This window comes from Mauremys reevesii, linkage group 8, assembly GCF_016161935.1.
Source record: "Mauremys reevesii isolate NIE-2019 linkage group 8, ASM1616193v1, whole genome shotgun sequence".
Taxonomy (NCBI): domain Eukaryota; kingdom Metazoa; phylum Chordata; order Testudines; family Geoemydidae; genus Mauremys; species Mauremys reevesii.
Window position 1 is genome coordinate 107352024 of NC_052630.1, and position 19987 is coordinate 107372010.

At 48.9% G+C, this 19987-nt stretch overlaps 1 protein-coding gene across 18 annotated transcripts in view; it reads right to left on the minus strand.

The window, feature by feature from the left end:
• ST3GAL3 (ST3 beta-galactoside alpha-2,3-sialyltransferase 3) overlaps positions 1–19987 on the minus strand; it is a 369636-nt gene that overhangs the window by 65580 nt on the left and 284069 nt on the right. Inside the window, exons 11-12 of one of the 18 annotated variants that reach the window (XR_005583510.1) lie at positions 6371–6548; positions 315–456 (exon numbers count right to left, since the gene is read on the minus strand). The exons of 10 other annotated variants lie outside the window; for them this stretch is intronic. Coding sequence is in view for 3 of the 8 variants with exons in the window: in XM_039483735.1 (XP_039339669.1) it covers positions 6375–6548 (174 nt within the window). In the remaining 5 variants the exon portion in view is untranslated. Of the gene's footprint in view, positions 1–314; positions 457–1927; positions 1951–4360; positions 6549–19987 lie in introns of those variants that run through there. 7 more of the 18 variants (XR_005583509.1, XR_005583507.1, XM_039483734.1 and 4 more) reach the window with 7 other exon arrangements.

A 19987-nucleotide genomic window follows, 5' to 3' on the forward strand; every position in this document is an offset into this window, starting at 1 on the left:
TCTGTGGTGAACTGCTGTACACAGCTACTGTATTCTCACCCCTTGCTTCCAGGGCATGGCTCAAAATTCCTGTGTGTTCCTTATGAGGGAGTCCCTCTAAATTATATTCTTGTGCAAACATCTCTCTACATCTTCCCTCCTAAAAAAACCCAATTAGCTCTTATGTACATATACAGAAACAGCTAACAACTATCTGATAACACATCGTTACCTTCTCAACTCTAGTACATTTCCATAAACATTTCCAGCATGTCGGCTACCAAGAGAGGAGAGGTTACAAGCACATCACTCTGGAGTAAGTCTCTACCACTCACTTTTCTCAAATACCCCTTTTCCAGGCAGGTTAGCAAATCTCTATAAGACTTCCAGGATGTTTAATCTCTCTCGCTGATCTCAGTATCAGCCTGTCATTACAATCTTCCTCGTTCTTTATTTCCGTGGCTGTTTCTCCTCTGTCTGTTGATGATAAACAGTCAGTCAGTTGGTGAATGCCAGAGTCCACATCTACCGTCAGTGTTTCAGAACTTTCTGGGATTACCCTTAGGCCTGGTCTATTAGGGCAGCATCACTCAGGACGGTGAAAAATCCGCTCCCCTGAGCAACACAGTTAAATGGACCTAAGCCCAGGTGCAGCCAGAGCTGGGCTAACAGGAGAATTCTCCTGTCAATCTAGTTACTGCCTCTCAGGGAGGCAAATTACCTACACCAATGGGAGAACCTCTCCCGTCGTCATAGACAGTGTCTTTGGTGTAGCTACAGCGGAGTAGACAAGCTCTTAGATCCCTTTGATTATGCTGAAATGTGGCCCCTTGGTCTGTCTGAACTACATAAGACCTTGTATGTTGCTGTTCTTTAATGGTACCCCTTCAGCCCCAAGTTTCAGAGGTGTGATTCCTCAGGCGCGCTTTAGTGCCTGAGATGGGAGATCACAGCTCCTTTTGTTAAAATATTTCTGCTTCCACTTCTGATTTTCTTTCATCTTCTATATGGTTCATAAGATTTCAGCAAGTTATCAGGGATTTGTAAATTAGACCTGATCCTTCTTCCCATAAACAACTGAGCTGGGGAAGAGCCATTCGCCAGAGGTGTATTTCGGTAAACCAATAAAGCTTTATGCAAATCAACCCCCACTGTCAAAAGTCTTTTTCATAAGGTTCTTTATTGTCCCTATAGACTGTTCCACAAGTCCATTCACTGGAAAACTGCAGCCCATTATTGTTAAAGACTTCATCTGGGAGTCCACGTCTGGAGAAGATTCTCTTCACGCCAGCTATCACTTACTTACTGCTAGTACTGTGCAGTGTGCACATTTCTGGATACAGAGAACAATAATCTTTGACTGCCAGATAAGCAAATCAGCGCCTACCTTCTCATAAGGCCTTTGTGGGACTGGGCGAGGTGTCAGCAGCTCTGCCTGTTGGAATGGCTTGTATTTCAAGCACGAAAGCAGTTTCCGATCACAGAGTTTGACCCATGGGCAGTACAACATTGTGAATCTGTGTCCCTACGTTCACCCTGTTTACAAAACTATAATGGCTCATTTGAAAACTCATAATTTGCCAATTATTGTCCTGGTAAAATATGTGTGGCATATTTTATGTAAAATTATAAGATTGTGCTATATAATATTATCGAGACATGTCTCAAGTTTAGAAAAGCAGGCGCAAAACAGTTCTTTGAAGACAAAAGGCAAACAGATGCCTCAGCCAGGTGTCAACAAAATCAAATGGACCATCACTTGGTTAAGCAGCTCCTCTTTGGCAGGAAAAAGGGTGTGAGCGAGAAATCTACATTTTGGCGACAAAACAGTTAGAGTTTCCTTCCTCAAAGACCTGCTGTCTTCTGAAACCCAGCTGGAGATGATTTTCAAAGAAAAAGAGAGCTGTAAGAAAGGGGAACAGATGCTCCAAAATTCTCTTCCCTTTCTCTCCGCTCATGCCATCAACAATACTGGAAGGACAAGGAAATGAACAGTGAATTGGGGGAGTGTCCTGGCAGAAAGGATTCCAGCCAGTAAGACTGCTAGACCATGTGCTGAGAGAACCTTTACTTTGAATTCATTTAGCTTGTTAAGTTAGATATTAATTGCATTTTCTCTTATATTTTCTTGTAGCCAATTCTAACTTTTATGCCTTATGACTTGTAATCACTTGAAATCCATCTTTCTATTGTTAATAAACTTGTTTGATTGCTTTATCTAAACCAGTGTTTGTTTGGATTGAAGTGTTTGGGAAACTCCATTTGGGGTAACAAGATTTGTGCATATCATTTGCTGTTAATGAAATGACAGACTTTATATGAGCTTGTGTTGTGCAGGAGGGAGCTGGGCAGTAAAAGACGCACATTTTTGGGGGAAATCTGGGACTGCGAGTTTGCTGGGGTTGCTCTGCAGTGCAATTCAAAGTGGCTGGCTATAGCACTCAGACAATATAGCTGGGAGTGAATGCTGGAGGCTGTGTGTGAGCAGGCCAGGAGCCAGGGCCGTCCTTAGGCATACGCAGCTGCGTCGGGCACCCAGAAATTTGGGGCCCCAGCCTGTTCTGCTTGTGCTGTGCTCTGACTCCGCTGTCGCTACCCGTACAGAGGCTGGCTGGGATTGTGTGCCGCTTGCTGCACATGTGCAGAGTGAATCAGGACAACCAATCAGCAGCACGGGTGGGAAATTTAAAAAAGAAGGGGGGAAGTGGAAGAAGTCCCCTGGCTCCTCCCCCTCGCCTGCTGTTCACTCCCTTCAGCCTGCCCGCTGGCCGGAGGGCTTCTCTCCACCCCCTGGAAGATCAACAAGGTAGGAGCTGGAGTGGTGATGTGGGTGCCGGGAGGGAGCCATGCATGCTGGAGAGCAGAATCTCCTCTCAAAGCTGGGAGTGTGGGGGGGCTCTTGGCCAGAGCTTCCATCACCCCCCCATGCAGATTAACACACAGGCCAACAGGGCCTGGGCCCAGAGGCCCCCCCCCGGCCAATATGGGGTACCCAGAAAAATGGGCACTCACAGACACAGCCCAAGCCGCAGGGTGGAAGAGGCCCTGAGCTCGCCTGGGAGTCCTGTCAGAAGCCACGCCGGGTGAGCAGCGGAGGGAAGGGGTCCATGGTCAGCGGCGCTGGCTGGGGACTGCCTTCAGTGGAGCCCCCGCCTTCCCCACCCCCGTCCCTCAATATCCCCCCTCAGGTAACTTGCACCGGGAGCCATAAATTCTAAGGACGGCCCTGCCAGGAGCAGTTGCGCTCACAGCGAAGCCATGTAAAAGGCACCCAGGTTGGAGAATTGAGGGGACACAGCTGTTCAACCGTCCAGACTGTACCCCGGGAACATCACAATCACCTCTCCTGCTCGTCCACACTTCTCAATTCCTAAATGACCCTCATGGGTCTTCTGTAGCATTTCTTTCTGGAGGCTCATTGGCATTACAATCTTGCTGCCCTTGAAAATCACCCCATCTATCACAGTAAGTTCATGTCTGCCGTTCTACTAGTCTCTTACACTTGCACAGCAACTGCTTATTTCATCAGGCCACCCTTCAATTGTCACTTCTTTAAGGGTCCCCCATGCTTCAACTTCCTCCGTTTCCCGTCTAACTTGGTACAGTTTCTCGCTAGCTATGGGAATTGACTTTACAATCAAATCTACATAGGCTTGCATCTCTGTCTCGAAGGTCTTTTCTGGGTTCACAGTGGGAGTCACCTTTCTGGAAAGTGAATTCACAGTAAACATGAATTTACTGGGCACGTAGGTCACAACCAAATCATGCTTTTGCAGCTTTATCATCATTCTTTGAATCCTTAAGGTGAAGTCATTTAGCGGTTTGCTAATTAATGCTATCGGCCCTTGTGGTCCATTTCAACACTCACTGTCTGGCCATCAATATACTGATTGACTCTCTCACAGGCAACCAATATTTCCAAAAGCTTGTTCTCAGTTGGGGTATATCTGGTTTCTGCCTCAGTCAGTGATTTTGTTGCTTATGAGATTGGTTGCCAACAATCACTGTGTCTCTGTAACATCACTGCACCTAACCCAGAATGTGAAGCATCTGCTGAAATTTTAATAGGCTCGCCTGGCGCACAGAACTTCAACACTGGCCCTTGCATCAGTTGTTTCAACCCTTCCCACGATTCCTCCTGTTCTGCAGCCCAGTACCATTCATTTTTATTTCTAGCAGTCTCCTCAAAGCCAATGGATTTGGTATGAATTTTCCAAGATAGTTAACCATTCCCAGGAACTGCTGGAATCTTTCTTTGACTGGGGACATGGTGGTATTTCAATGGCTGAAACCTTCATCTTATTAGGTTTTATACTTTGGTTGGAAATAAAATCTCCAACAAAAGACAGTTCTGTAGCCCCTAGGATACATTTCTCTCTATTTAGTTTCAAGTTTGCAGCTTTACTTGCACCCAAGGCTTCCCAAAGTCTACAATCATGCTCCCCATGTAGTGGGGTGGGGGTGGGGAGCTCAGCCCTTAGCCAGCTGACCTGCTGCTTTCTCCTCCCCGGGCTGCATGGACAAATGGTGAGTGTTGCCATCAGGGGGAACTGCTGCCTCCTCGCGGCAGCCGGGTGAGAAGCAGCCCGAGGCCTTGCCCACTCCCACTGCCCTATGGGGCAGAGTCTGCAGTGGTCCCTCTGGATGGGTCCCCTCAGAACACTGAGCTGTTGCTAAACGGAAGGCAGAAATCTGGGGGGGGGGGGGAAGGTGCCCCTCGGAACTATCTATTGCCTGGACTACATCTCCAGCAGTTTCTGAAGAGGTTACAGGAGTTAAATGGAAACTGGTTTTAAGCTACAAACAAAACCTTAACAACCATCAAAGCTTTTTGCTTTGCACTTTTCATAAAACAGTAACTTACAAAGCATAACACAGTTTAACATCCCCCCATGACTGAATTCCAGAATGGCCCTTCACAGAGCAATGCTAGCTCTGAGGTTTGTGTTTCACTTTAGTTTTACAAGTATTTTCTATGTCAGCTTAGCCTCTGGGCATCTTAGTTCCCAAGAACAAACCACCCTCAAAACCAGATAAGGCCTCACCTCTGGTAGCCTAATAAACTGCTATTACTGGGAAACGGGCGGCTGCACATACCCTTCCTCATTGCCAAGAGTCATCAGCCAAGCCAAAGGAAGGGCCCTGGGGGACAGTCCTTTACTAAGAGAACTCACCCACTCCCAGCGGGATGTAAGGGGTGAGGCAGTCAGCTCAGGCACCTGGGTGCAGGAAGTTCAGGGCCTCGGAGATGGTCACCAAGCCCCCATATTGCAGCCAGATGTAAGCAGGTCTCAGGTGTTCCATTGGTTCATGCGCTGTACTTGGCACAGCGGGATGCCAAGGAGGAAGTGCAATGGGAAGTGAGCTGAATCTGGGGTGCTCTGGGGGGAAAGGACAGCAGGGTTGACCTGAGGTATTCACCAGGAAATGGAGGAATTTGTGGGAAGTAGCGAACGGTTCCCTCACTGCCTGCGAGGTACCCAGCAGAGGGCTCTGGGATCAGACTGACACTGAACAGCTAGGCTGAAGTTGTGTCAGTCATTCACCCATGTGGCTGTTTGGGCGTCTGGCTGCTCCTGCTCTCTCTCTGCATTCCTCACTGCGCTGCTCTCTCGCTATTTGCAAGTGATTACATCAGGATTTCCTCACAAGAGTGTCAGAGTGTGAGAAATACAGCCCTGCACACGAAGAGGAGATGGGAAATTGACAGCACCCATACGGAAGCCAGGGACTGGGCATGACAGCCAGGCTCTCCTTCCTCCCCTACTCCAGTGCCTTCCCTGAATTACAGCCTTAACTGGCAGCCCTCTGCAACCCTGGGAGCAGGCCCTGCACCTGCACTGCCCTGGGATGACGCAGAGAGCAAGGCTGAACGCACTCATTTGAGCAAAGCCAGCTTACATCTGATTGTTCTAAAATGTCAGCATTTCCTAGGCTGCTTTGCAAGGCCTGAAAGGCTGCTGTTACTACGCATTAAAGGGCATGTGTCCGTATCCCCCAGAAACACCCATACAAGTCAGGCTGCAGCCGTCCTGGGCCAGCCTGGAACTCCACCCCCATCCCACACACATCTGTGTGGTTTTACCAGGCTCTGGATGTTACTGGGGTGATGTTTAACCCAACAGCAAGAATGGAGCAGTTTTACAAGGGGCAGAAAAGGCAAAGGGGGTAGATTGAAACAGGAATGAGATCGAGGGGAAAGGGAGATGCTGCGGAGGATTTTTCTACATGAGGGTGGCCCTGCGTGAAGAGCTGGGCAAATACCTGTGGTGCTCTCAGATAGCTCGGGGTAGATACAAAATACCTGTGGATATTACCAGCTCTGGGCGAATCACCTGCCTATTTTGGTGCATTCAATATGGCTGTTCGTCTGGCCCTTTGGTACTGCTACCTCCCTAGCTGCCTGCATCTCCCTTTCTCAGCTCCTTGTGGCTCTGCAATGGCTCAGGAGTCCCCCTTTCGTCTCTCACTAGCTGCCTCATCTCACTCCCTTCCACGTCTTGCGGCTCCTCCTGCGGAATCTCCTTTCCCTCTGTAACATTTTCCTCGGGAATTTCACTAGACTGAATCTGGAAAGAAAATACAGAAGAAAGTGAGAAGAGTGATCCTCACATTGCTACCTCTGCGAAGTCTCAAGACTGGCCTTCTTGTCAAAGGGCCGAAGGAAACTAGTTCCTGGCTCGTAATTACTGGCATTCTCACCAATAGGGTTTGGTTCTGCAAACCCAGCAGCTTTGTGATGTATCTCGCGGTTTGTGGTTTTGTTCGACAGCTCACCACAGGCGCACAGCAATGCACTGCACCACCACAATGCAAACCACAGGCAGCCTGCTAACGCCACCAGCTGTGAGCCCCCTTGTGCTGGTGTCCCCCTAGGGCAGCCTCTATTACGTCTGATTGGACACAGGTGTTCAGTGACGTTTCCAAAGCAGTTACTTTCATCCCATCATGGAATCCTGGCGTAGGGGGAGGGTATAATAGGCCAGGGCAGGCTCAGCCTCCTTGGCACAGCCGCAGGATGCCGGTTGTAGGGTTTGCACGAGGACGTTTTTGCTTATTATTATGTCCTATGCAGGTTCCGGGGCGGTTGAGGAGGCGGTATGTGCGACTCCCTGAACTCCAGGGAGATGACTGATGAATCCAGGAAGCTGAGCAGCAGATGCTGCCTCCTCAGCTGCCCCAGAACCTGCATGGGGCATAGGAAAAGCTCAGGTGGTTCTTTGGGAAGAGACACACTTTTCCCACGAGGTGGCTTGGGGTCTCCGAAGGGGAGGCAAGGAGCTGCTGGGGGGGCTCTGGCTGCGGGGGAGGGGTGGGGCCTCTTGTGGAAGGAGGTCGGGGGGGACTAGCCTCCCCAAAGTGGGGCTCCACCTGCTACCCATGAATCGTGTCCCTCTTTAGGCTGAAAGGAGGGAAACAGGACAACTGACAAGCACCACCCACATTTCTCTGCAGCCAGATTCATGAGCTCCTTTCAGTACCACCTCTGACCCTGGGAAAGGCACATTTGGGTACAACAGGTCACAAAACCAAGGGAAGTCAACAGAGCAAGACCGAGTGCAGTGGCACCACACAGAGGGCAAGTTCTGCTGTAAGAGCACAAGTGGGAGAAGGATCTGAGCCCCAGCCCAGAGGCAGTCACAGCACTCTTAGCAGCAGTAGATCGCAGCAGAGCGAGGGGTGATGCTGCCGTGCCCGTGGGGACACAGTGTGCTGCCTCTGGGTAGGAGGCCACTGAATCTAGGAGCACTTGCCCTGCAAGGGAAGCAAGCAGGACACTTGTTAAGAGCATGGGCGGTGGGTGAACCCCAGCCCCGCCCCTTCCGCACCCACCAGAGCCCCTCTTCTGGCCTTCAAACAACCCCCCAACTGTGCCAAGCTCATCATCAAAAGCAACCTCCCCACACAACAGGACATGCCAACTTAAAGCACCACCAGACCTGCCAGAACAACAGATGCAAAACATGCAGACACATCTCCACTGCTACAATGATCAACACCCCCCACAACACACCTTTCGAGATCCATGGGACCTATGCATGCCTATCACAACATGTGGTGTACCGCATCCAGTGCACTAAGTGCCCCAGTAACAAGTATGTGGGTGAAACCATAATCACTACGGTCTCGAATTAACTCATACAAGAAAATTATAAAAGACAAAAACACCGTGGCACATGTGGGAGAACACTTTTCACAAAGTGATCACTCTGTATCTGACCTCTCAGTCCTCATCCTCAAAGGACACCTGCACAGCGCTTTCAAAAGACGAACCTGGGAGCTTGAATTCATAACTTTGCTAGACACTAAAAATAATGGACTGAATAGAGACACTGGATTTATGGCTTATTACATAACAACTCCCCACTTACCTTACCTACCTTCTGCCGCACCCCCTTCCTTCCTCCCCGCTATGACTGGAGGGGTGGTACCAGGCCCCTCCAGGCTTGAATGGTCCTTTGAATGTGTGTTAACTACTAATGCTAAACAAGCTGTTCCACTTCCACTGGGTATGTAGCTGTGACACTCTTAGCACCTTTCCCAGCCCTGAGGACAAGCTCTGTGTAAGCTCCAAAGCGTCTCTCTCTCACCACCGAGAAGCTATTCCCTCCCCCATCTTGTCTCTCTAGTATCCTGGACCGACATGGCTCCAGCAGCCCCACCTACACTGTCAGCTACCTGGCTCCAGCTGCCCTGTAACATGCTAGGCACATCTTTGGCACTAGCTAAATAGTGAATACAGAGGCCACAAGCACAACCCAGGGGGCCAGACTACACGGCAGTGCTGAGGACCCTGGCCCAGCAGGGCAGGGCAGGGCTGCAGGGGGGCCCTTCCCTTTTTTCTCCAGGGCCTGTTTTAAAGGGAGGGCCAGCCCCACTCACAGCCTGCGCCCTCTCCAGAGCCCAAACAAACCCCCGTGCTTCCGATTCTGCAAGCAGCTCACCTAGGGAAAGCAAGGTCACACTTTTTAATGAGGCACTCCACCTCACTCAGCTATGACAATCTGATAAGGTGGAAGAATCCAGCCATGAATTGCTTAATGCACACCGCACTGTCTTTCAATAGTAAACGCAGTGGGGGCGCTACCACATACATGAAACTGATAGAGGCCCCCATATCTCCCATGCTCCCCACTCCTCCATCCTTACAGAGCACAATGGCTCCTTGGCTGGCCACTTATAATAAAGCAGATCCCTCCCATCTTACCTTCCTGAAGCCGCTCACCTGCCCCATGGCTGGGGAACACACTTCTCCAGTTAGCCAGTGTCTGACCTCTGTACCTTACATTGCCCAAGGTCCCCTCCCAGTCACTAGCTGAGTCTTTGCAAGACACTCTTAATGGAACTGTAGACTATCAGGGCTGGAAGGGACCTCAGGAGGTATCTAGTCCAACCCCCTGCTCAAAGCAGGACCAATTCCCAACTAAATCATCCCAGCCAGGGCTTTGTCAAGCCTGACCTTAAAAGCCTCTAAGGAAGGAGATTCCACCACCTCCCTAGGGAACCCATTCCAGTGCTTCACCACCCTCCTAGTGAAAAAGTTTTTCCTAATATCCAACCTAAACCTCCCCCTCTGCAACTTGAGACCATTGCTCCTTGTTCTGTCATCTGGTACCACTGAGAAGAGTCTAGATCCATCCTCTCTGGAACCCCCTTTCAGATAGTTGAAAGCAGCTATCAAACCCCCCCTCACTCTTCTCTTCTGCAGACTAAACAATCCCAGTTCCCTCAGCCTCTCCTCATAAGTCATGTGCTCCAGCCCCCTAATCAAAGAGAGGAAAATGGCAAGACCTTCCTCCCACAAGAACCTGAGCAGCACCTTGGCTAGGTTCCCAGACATGCCCAATTACTAAAAGGAACCAGCCATTTTTGACTTCCAGAGGCTGGAAGCTCGGTACTTTCTGAAAACCAGGCCCCTTTCTGGTGGGCAGGCCAAACTGCTAATCAGTTTTGGAGATCGTAGGCTCCAGCACTAGGCAGACCCTGCTGGATCACTGAATGTCACATTGTTTGTGACATACTGCGGGGCTTCCCCTACCTTTCAACCTGCTGCTTTCAGCTGCGTATTTCCCATTCCACCCCACGTGCTTCTTTACTGCCTGCACTATAGCAATAAACAGAAACGCTCTCAGGCTGACAGCATGGGAAGTTTGCCAAGAAAACAAGACATCTCAGAAGGTTATTCTCTCTCACTGGGGGTGTCACTCAGATATACTCCCTTCGTCCCCCTGATGTTTTCCCACTATGAAGCTTGATCTTCCCAAGTACTGAAAACATAATCCCAGTTCGTCACAGTGGCTAATAGCCACTGGTGGACCTATCCTCCATGAGCTTATCCAGTTCTTTTTGAACCAGTTATATTTTTGGCCTTCACAACCCATAGCAATGAGTTCCACGGGTTAACTGTGCATTATGTGAAAAAGCATTTCCTCTTGTTAGTATTGAACCTGCTACTTATTAATTTCATGGGCTAATGCAGGGGTCGGCAACCTTTCAGAAGTGGTGTGCTGAGTCTTCATTTATTCACTCGAATTTAAGGTTTCGCGTGCCAGTAAAAATGTTAACGTTTTTAGAAGGTCTCTTTCTAGAAGTCTATAATATAGAACTAAACTATTGTTGTATGTAAAGTAAATAAGGCTTTTAAAATGTTTAAGAAGCATCATTTAAAATTAAATTAAAATGCAGAGCCCCCCGGACTGGTGGCCAGGACCTGGGCAGTGTGAGTGTCACTGAAAATCAGCTTGTGTGCCGCCTTCGGCACCCATGCCACAGGTTGCCTACCCCTGGGCTAACCCCTGATGTGCGACAGGGTAACACTTCTCTACTCACTTTTTCCACACCAGTCATGATTTTATTGACCTCTATCAAATCTTTCCTCAGTTGTCTCTTTTCTAAACTCAACAGCCCCAATCTTTTTAGTTTCTCCTCATGTGGAAGCAGCTCTATACCCTTAATCCTCTCTGTTGCCCTTCTCTGAACCTTTTCTAGTTCCACTGTATCCTTTTTGAGATGGAGGAGCAGAACTGGCCACAGTATTCCAGGTATGGGTGCACCATGGATCTAGCTAGTGGCATTATTATATTTTCATACCCTTTCCTAATTGTTCCTAATATATTGCTAGATTTTTTGACTAGGGTACTGTGCATTGGGTGGAAGTTTTCAGGGAACAATGCACGATTACTCCAAGATCTCTGCCTTGAGTAGTAGCAGCTAATTTAGACCTCAGCATTTTATACGTACAGGTGGGATTATGTTTTCCAATGTGCATTACATTGAATTTCATCTGCCATTTTGTTGCCCACACAACCAGGTTTGTGAGAACCGTCTCTCTGTCTCCTTGCAGTCTGCTGTGGATGTAACGAACTGGAATACTTTGGTGCAGTTAGCAGTTAGGTTGACCCAGTGTTAGTGTAGACACTGTGTTAATTATGACGACTGTTACTGGCCCACACTTACAGCGCTGTAACTGAGCTGCTGTAGTGTTTAGTGAAGCCACTTCTACACGTCTCCCATTGGCATGGATACTCTCTTCCCAAGAGGTGGCAGCACTGCTGACAGGAGAAGGGCTCCCGTCAACACAGCACTGTCTGCACCAGGGGTTAGGTCTGTATAACAGTGTTGCTCAGGGGTGTGGATTTCCCACTCTCCTAAGCAATGTAGTTTTACTAGCATAAGCTGGGAGTGTAGACCAAGCCTAAAGCAATTAGCTGGCAGTCACTGGTAGTGCCTGAAGTGGGGAGAAAGGTGGGCATGAGGAAGTGAAAAAGCCACAGAAAGAAAGAGATGTGGCAGCCACAAGGCCCTGCAGCGCCCTGGTTTGCACAGTTCACTGAGAACCTCCTGGCTCTCCCCACTCAGGTAGGGAAGTGGCTATTCAATCCCCATCTCCGCACAAACACGCACTGTCACACTGACACAAGGAACAGACAAGAGTGTGACACCACCACCTGTGGAGGCTCTGAAAAAGTTTCTACTCAGACATAACTGGATTAGATCTTGACAGTGCATTCCCACTGGGGAATTACAATCTTTCCAGGTCACGCTGCATGTCTGAGGAGCATAAGTAGGTACCAAGGCCTAGAAAATGCTATTCTATAAAAGGGAAAATGAAATAAAACTGCATCACCTCCACTAAACATCTCAGCAATGAGAACAGGGGGAGGGAGATGCCATGGGTCAGGACTGAGGGGTAGGGGCTGTAGTGTTAGAACAACCCGGGGAGACCCGGGCTGGAAGAGCAGGGGCAGCTGAGCCTGGGCCTCACGTTCATAAGCACTAACATTCAGCTAATCAATGTGAAAGGGAATTTCAAAAGAAACTAACAAATCCCCACAGGGTGCAGGCCCACAGCACCGTCCGAAAGCTGCAGCAAACATTTACCGAGAAATTCTAGGACTCCTACTCAGTTCAGTAGGGCAGCAGTAGCCTGTTCTGGAATTAGAGCTGGGAACGCTTTCCCACAGGAAGGACACAGGCCTAGTCTACTCTAGCAGTGCTACAGCAGCCAGGTGAAAACGCGCTCTGCTGCCAGGGGACAGCTCTCCAGTCCGCATGATCAAACCACCTCCCCGAGCGGCCGTAGCTACGTCAACGAGGGAAGCTCTCCTGTCGACATAGCACTGTCTATGCTGGTTGGTGTAACTACGTCAGTCTTACTTACCTGTCAGCGTAACTTCCATTGCTCAGAGGGTGGCCTATTCACACCCTGGAATGACACAAGTTGTACCGACATAACCTACAGTGAAGACAAGCCCTCAGTGACCGATTTTCTCGCCCCACTACTTTCTTGTTTAAGGAGCAGAGAGAGGCAGTGCTGGACACTAAGGAAGTTACACCTGCACAGCTAACACAGAGTCATTAGCCCACTGTACTAAGCCAGTCAATTTCCCTTGGGGACAAGCTCTTAGAAAACTCTCTCTCATTGCGGAGCTTGGGGTGGGATGCTCTGGCTGATCCCACAGAACTTGATGGTAAAATTCCCAGTGACAGTGGCGGGAGCAGTGTGAGGCCAACACGAAGCACTTCTGAAATCCAGCCCCAGATTCCAGCGCTTGCTGTGTACGTCTAGGCCTCTTTGGCTTTTGTTCATTTCTGCTACAAACAGTTTCCTCTTGAAATAAATTCATAGATTATAAAGAAGGGACCCCTGTGCCCATACAGCCTGACCTCCTGCCTAACAAGGCCCACAGGACTTCCCTGAATTGATTGCTCTTCGAACTAGAGCACATCACTTAGAAAAATTCCAGTCTTGTTTTAAAAACTTCCAGTGATGAACAATCCACCAGGACCCTTGACAAATTGTTCCAGAGGTTAGTGACACTCGCTGGTAAAAATGTGAGCCTTATTTCCAGTCTGAATCTGTCTAGCTTCAGCTCCCAGCCACTGGATTGCATTAGATCTTTGCTAAATTGAAGAGGCCTCGATTTTCAAATTTCTCTTCCCGCCGAGGCACCTCCTGTAGACAGTGATCACATCACTTCTTTAAATGGAACAGATTGAGCCCCTGTGTCTTTTACTACAAGGCATTTCCTCCCCCACCTCCCCAATCCATTAATCATTCTTGTCGCTCTTCTCAGAACTCGCCCCAGTGTTCCACATCAAGAATTCATTGTTCTAACTCTTCACCATATTCCGCTGCAAGAGTCTCCCACCCGACACTCTCAGGGGACTGATGGCTCAGACACAAGGGGTGATTCTAGTGAAGAGAATTCTTGACAAGCCACACCAAATCCACACTTCCCTTTAACCTCTTTGCCACCTTCACCCCATCTCTCTCTGCTCGGTGAAGAACTCTTCCTAGGGGATTCCACAGCAAGAGCAACCCCAACGAGACAGAGAATAAGACATGGGGCAGAGTCAGGAAAACCAAAGTGTATTGCCAGCTCTAAGGCTTTTTCTGCAACCTAGACCAGTGGTTCTCAACCAGGGGTCCGGAGCCCCCTGGGGGGCCGCGAGCAGGTTTCAGGAGGGCTGGCAAGCAGGGCCACTATTAGACTCACTACGGTCCAGGGCAGAAAGCCGAATCCCTGCTGCATGGGGCTGAAGCCCGGGGGCCTGAGCCCCGCCATTTGGGGCTGAAGCTGAAGCCTGATCAATATAGCTTCATGGAGGCCCCTGCGGCGTGGGGCCCCGGGCAATTGCCCTGCTTGCTACCCCCAGCTTTTACATGCAGAAAACCAGTTGTTGTGACACAGGTGGGCTGTGGTGTTTTTATAGCATGTTGGGGGGGCTTCAGAAAGAAAGTTGAGAACCCCTGACCTAGACAAGTACCTATCATCTCTGTGCCTATGCGTCTCCATTGTATAGGGGGCTAATAATGCTTCATCACATTGGTATGAGCCTGATTCATTAATTTCTGCCAAGTGTGTTGAGAGCCTTGGATGGAAAGCCCTGGGGAAGGGCAGAGTATTATTTCCAAGCAGCAGTCTGAGGCTTTTGAGTTCAAGAGGATTAAATATATGGACTACTTTATATATGATCTGACCAGTACCCTCAGCAAGCAGAGGACCATGTCAAGAACAGGCAAGACCACATCTTCTAGCCACAGCGCCACGTCCTGTTACACAGAATCCTGGCTGCACTGCTCGCTGCCTCAGCCTGGAGTTCCACGTTTTTTGTTTTAATCTTATTTTGAGTTTGTTTACTGAGATGAGTGTACAGATGAGACCAAGCAAAAGCCAGGACAGAGACACAGCTACCTCCATCAAGATCGTTTTTAATACAAAAACTGACTGGACTTGTCCACTAATAAACAGCTAAAAAAGATGAAAAAAATCTTGATAAAACTGAAAAATAAAGGTTTCCTTGTATTTTAAAAAAAAAAAAAAAAGCTAAGGACTTTGCAGTGCAGGACGCTGCTCCGACAACTTCAGTAGTGCTGGGAGGTGAAAGGTGAGCTGTGGGGAGGGTGTGGCGTTGTTGTGTTGAGCACAAGTTCCGTTTTTACAACACCCATGATTGCCTGTGCATTCCTGTGGCTGACGTTGGGACATTTCTGCCCTGCATACACATAAACAAACATTGTGAACACGTGGAAAACTAAACAAACAACCCCCTGACTTTCAGGCTTTGTTTAATCTGTGCGGATTTGTGAGCACTCCTCCTGACAGCAGAGAATTTCTAGCTGAGCTGAGCTGGGTGAAAAATGCGAAGTTCCTGTGGTGCAACCCACCTCTCCTGGCTTGCCTGCTCGCTTCCAGTTAGCTGTCCATGGGCCGTGCGAGACACAATCCTGCCTCTGCGAGTCAGGAGGCCCAGTCCCGCTCTCAGTTCCATCAGTGTAAATCCCCAGTAACACTATTGGTTTTAACGTGTCTCTCTGGCTTTACAATGGTGCAGGCCAGAGCAGAACGTAGTCCGCAGTGTGAGGACAGGACACTGCAGGAAAGATTACTGGGGAGAAAGTGGACATCAAGATGACACCCTTAAGGCTACCTACAAAACACACTTAGTTTGAATGTTATTCTGATTGTTCCTGTATCCCACAGGTAAGGGGAGAAGTGTCACTTTTGAAAGACGGCCTAATTATTGTGTCTGAAGACATGGCTATGCTATTTCCCCATGCAAATTTTTTCCCCTACTGTTACCCACACCTTCTTATCAACTGTTGGAAATGGGCCATCCTGATTATCACTACAAAAGTTTCTTTTCTCCTGCTGATAATAGCCCACCTTAATCGATTAGTTACAGTTGGTATGGCAACGCCCGTTTTTTCATGTTCTCTGTATATATATATATATATATATATATATATATATATATATATATATATATATACATACACACACATCCTCCTACTGTATTTTCCACTGCATGCATCCGAAGAAGTGAGCTGTAGCCCACGAAAGCTTATGCTCAAATAAATGTGTTAGTCTCTAAGGTGTCACAAAGACTCCTTGTTCTTTTTGCTGATATAGACTAACCCGGCTACCGCTCTGAAACCTGTCACAGATGAGAAATTCGGGACTCATGTTCTAAGGCCAGCAGGCCACTTCCCTTTCTCAGAGGAAAACACGCCTCCCTCCCAGGGAGAAGCCAGCAGCACTGAGAGCAGCCAGACAGATAAATGAAGATGGGGCATATGGCTACCTCAGCATTTACTACACAAACTGGAGATGTAGATCAAACTCCTGTCCTGGAGCTTTCGCTCTTCTGAGGCACAGCAAGCCCTACAAACTGCTCCGACAGCCCAAACTCTACAAGTAACCTGTGAAGCCCGCCAAGGAACACACATACTTCAGGCATAAATCACCCAATCTGTATTCCTTTCTGAATTAACGTCTGTCGGCATGACCCCGTTCCGAAGGACTGAAATCTGGATTGGATTCACCACCACACTTCTCGGATAAATATTTCTTGTTCAGACATTTTTTGGTGTACAGAAAGCAAATGCCGATAGCAAAACCCCTGGAGCTGAGTAAGGGAGTCTCTTTTCAGACAACAGTATAAACAGCTCATTGTCTGTATGACATTTTAGTTTGTACTGACTTCGCTGGTGCTTTTTACATAGCCTGTTGTAAAACTAGGCAACTACCTGGATGAGCTGACGTACCCCCGGAAGACCTCTGCATACCCCAGGGGGTACACGTACCCTTGGTTGAGAACCACTGTCTTAGGACATTGAATAGATTCTAAAGCCAAAAGGGACCATTATGACCATCTATGATGACCTCCTGAAAAGCACAAGCCAGAAGATCTAACCCAGTGATTTCCCCACCGAGCCCATAACTGATAAATCCCTCCCACCCCGTAATATGAGAATGTGTCACCTGATTAAGTTAACAGCAGGTGAATTAAGAACAAAGGGTAAAAACACTTTCTAAGGTGGGAGTCATGGCTGTAAAGGACAGACAGACAAAAGCTACCCAGACTGAATGACAAGGGCTCAGGGAAGCTTCATGCCTCAGGACTCTGTGGTCCTGAATCTCTTCCCCAGGTGCAATTCAGCTACTGTCCAGGTTCACTATAATGTTCTTCACCTGACTTTAAAACCTCAGGGTTTGTACATACACCACCACTTATGGTGCTGCGGGGTGTGAACAGGTCACCCCCCGAGTGACGTTAGTGACAGCGACCTAACAGCTGGTGTGGACAGTACTATGTCAGTGGGAGAGCTCTCCCCCATCAGCACAGACCCTCTTCACCAGACGCTCTACAGCTGCATGAGTGCAGCCACCCTGCTGCAGCGCCCCCCAGATTTGAAAGGTGAGCTGCGGAGGGTGCTTTCTTTGGGTCACATTTAACACTTCAGCTGCCCTGAGTCCGGCACTGCAGTTCTCTGAAAGAAACAGGCACAACCTTTAAGTACGTTTCTCAAATCAACCACCTCCCCTCAACATCACCACATCCTGGAGCCCAGGGCCTGTCCTCTCCCATTGGACAGTTACACCAGAACAGGCGGATGTAGTGTGGGGTGTAACACCGCACATGGACTTGTTCAGAGTCCTGTAGCCTCCCATGCCTGCTCTTCACATCGGGGACTGTCACCAACAACAGGGGAGGAGTCTACCTATACACAGTTCCCATAACACTCCACTCACAACTTGAATTTAAAAGCTACTTTCCAAACTCCAGCTTCTTGTGTTGGACAAACTGGTCCCATGTTTCCTGTCAGAATAGCTCTTGGCCTCTGCCTACCAGGGCTTTATCCCAAAGGCTAGCTTCATTCAAGAGAGGCCTTCAGAAAAACTTTGCCCATTGCAGCACATAGGAATTTTTAAAATTTAAAAATAGGTTTCAAGGCAGAGCCAGAGAGCTTGGAAAGCACAGTAACTGCAGAGAGATTCCAAGACTTGATTACCCAGCTCAGGAAGCTGCAGCAATTGCTTCAGTGTCGTCTTTGAAATTCAGAGGGAACTACAGGGTCCAGTGCCAGGCTCCTAAGTCCAACAAGTAACTGAACAGCACCCCCATCTGGCTGTGCGTCACCAGGCATGGGCCTCTCTAATAAATCAATGCTACAGGGTGGCTGCAGTGGCTGGCTTTGCTGTCTCCCACTGAGCATCTGACCCGTCTATTCAGAGGGAGAGAGACATTACTTGTTTGCATTACAATTGTAATGAGAACGAACGTAACAGGCAGCAAGTGGGAAACAGCAAAGGAGAGGAGAAGCCTGTGTAAAGAGAAGACAGCAATTGCACACACTTGATCTGGAAGTGCACTAGTGCCAGAGCAGACAGCAGCACAGAGAGAGGGCGCCCGCCCAAGGCTGTTGGGCTCCAATGACAGCAGAGGTTATGCCAAGGCACAGAATGATGAAGCCTTTGTTCAGCCCGCCACCTCACATACCTGCACTCCCCACTCCCTGATTCGGCAGGGCACAGGAGAGAAAGGAGCAGTGTGCAGAAGGTGTGTCCAAAGAAACAAACAGAGACTTAGAGTTGATGCCAATACTACCAGTAAAGGAAAAACAAGGGGAATACCCACCTTCAAGCAGCACTCCAGCCAAAAGCCGCACAAACAGATGGAGGGCTATTCCAGACCAGGTGAGGGACTAGCCGAGAATGGCCTCCCACCAACACCCCCTCTATACTGAGGGAACAATGCTGATCTCAGTTGTGGCGCCAGGGGTTCCCAAATGGGAGCCAGGTATGCCATGACATGAGCAATACTAACCAGAGCCAAGAGAGGCTCTTCTGTACCGTGCCACTCAGTGGCTGGTTTACAGTTGACATGAGAATCACATCACCAATCCCAGGCGGCACCCGTCAGCATCTCAGGAAGCTATTCACCAGGAGTGCTATGGCCTGAAAGTGGGACCTTGCACCCTCACCTGGGACAATGCAGCTGCACGGACACTGCTCCACTTCCAAAGAGACCTCTTGGAACAGCAACATTTAGTCTTCACCTCTGACTGTTTGACTGTCCCTGACAAGCTTACTGGTCAAAGATCTGGAGGCATAAGAGTAACACACAGGGGGGGATCTCTGGGCTTTCCTTCTCTGCTCTTGGACTTACTTTCTAGCCCTCTAACGAAGCAGTTTCCTCCTCAGTGCACGGCAGGGAAAATCTTTGAATCCTTCAGAATCAGCTGCTGCTTTGGCCCAACTAGGTGGTTGTCCCGGCTGTTCCCAGAGATGTGAGATAGCATCGGATGGAGGCTCTCAAACAAACCCTATCAGTCAGAGATCAGAAACCGACAACGTAGAAAGGAGCAGCGAAGTTATCAGTCAGCCCCAGCAAGCAGGTAATATGGCAGGGCCACCAAACGAGGGAAGAAGGGAGCCTCCAGAAAAAGCGCTCAGATATTCTGTCTTCTTGTAGCACTGAGGGGTCCAGCTTTGGTGTGGCATGATAAATCCAGCCAGGGAGCCATGCACTTACCAACTCTATATTCAGCTAGGATCACAACAGCCTACTGACTAAACACACAAACGTGGCTCTGAAGTAGAAATCTCAGAGTATTTATTTCAAGTCAAAAGAAAACCGAAGTCCTCCTCCACTGCTGGTCCCCAAAGTCCTGAGCACCAAGACATGGCAGGAGGGGAAACTTTCCACTTCAAAGGAGAGAGATGCATTAGAATGTCCTTCATCCAGGAGCATTACTCAGAGATCAACCTTATTGAATCCCTACAGGTGACAGGCAGCAGATGCACTTTAGGTTTAGACGGGGCAGAGTCTATGCCCTGCCTGTTGTTGCGGTGTTGATACTTGCTGGTCGTTGCACAGTGTAGCGTGCCAGACAGACATGCCTCTACAATGGGCAAACACCTGAACTTGGCCTCACTTGCAAGCAGGCTCACTCACCTCCAGACTTTCACTATCAAAGAATTTCCTGCTCCCTCAGGCACTTCTCCACAAGCTGCTCCTTCTGGCGAAGGCTCTTCAGGTTGCAGCTGGAAGTGTTAGCATGGTTATTACTACAAGAGAAGGAAGTCCGGAAGCTGCCAATTTCCAGTGAAACCTTTGCCCTCACTTGGCTTCTTTACCACCATGTGCCAAATGTTCAAGGAAGAGAGCCCTACCCAGGCTGTTAATGTTGATTTGCAGTAAGTCTTGGAACCCTGGG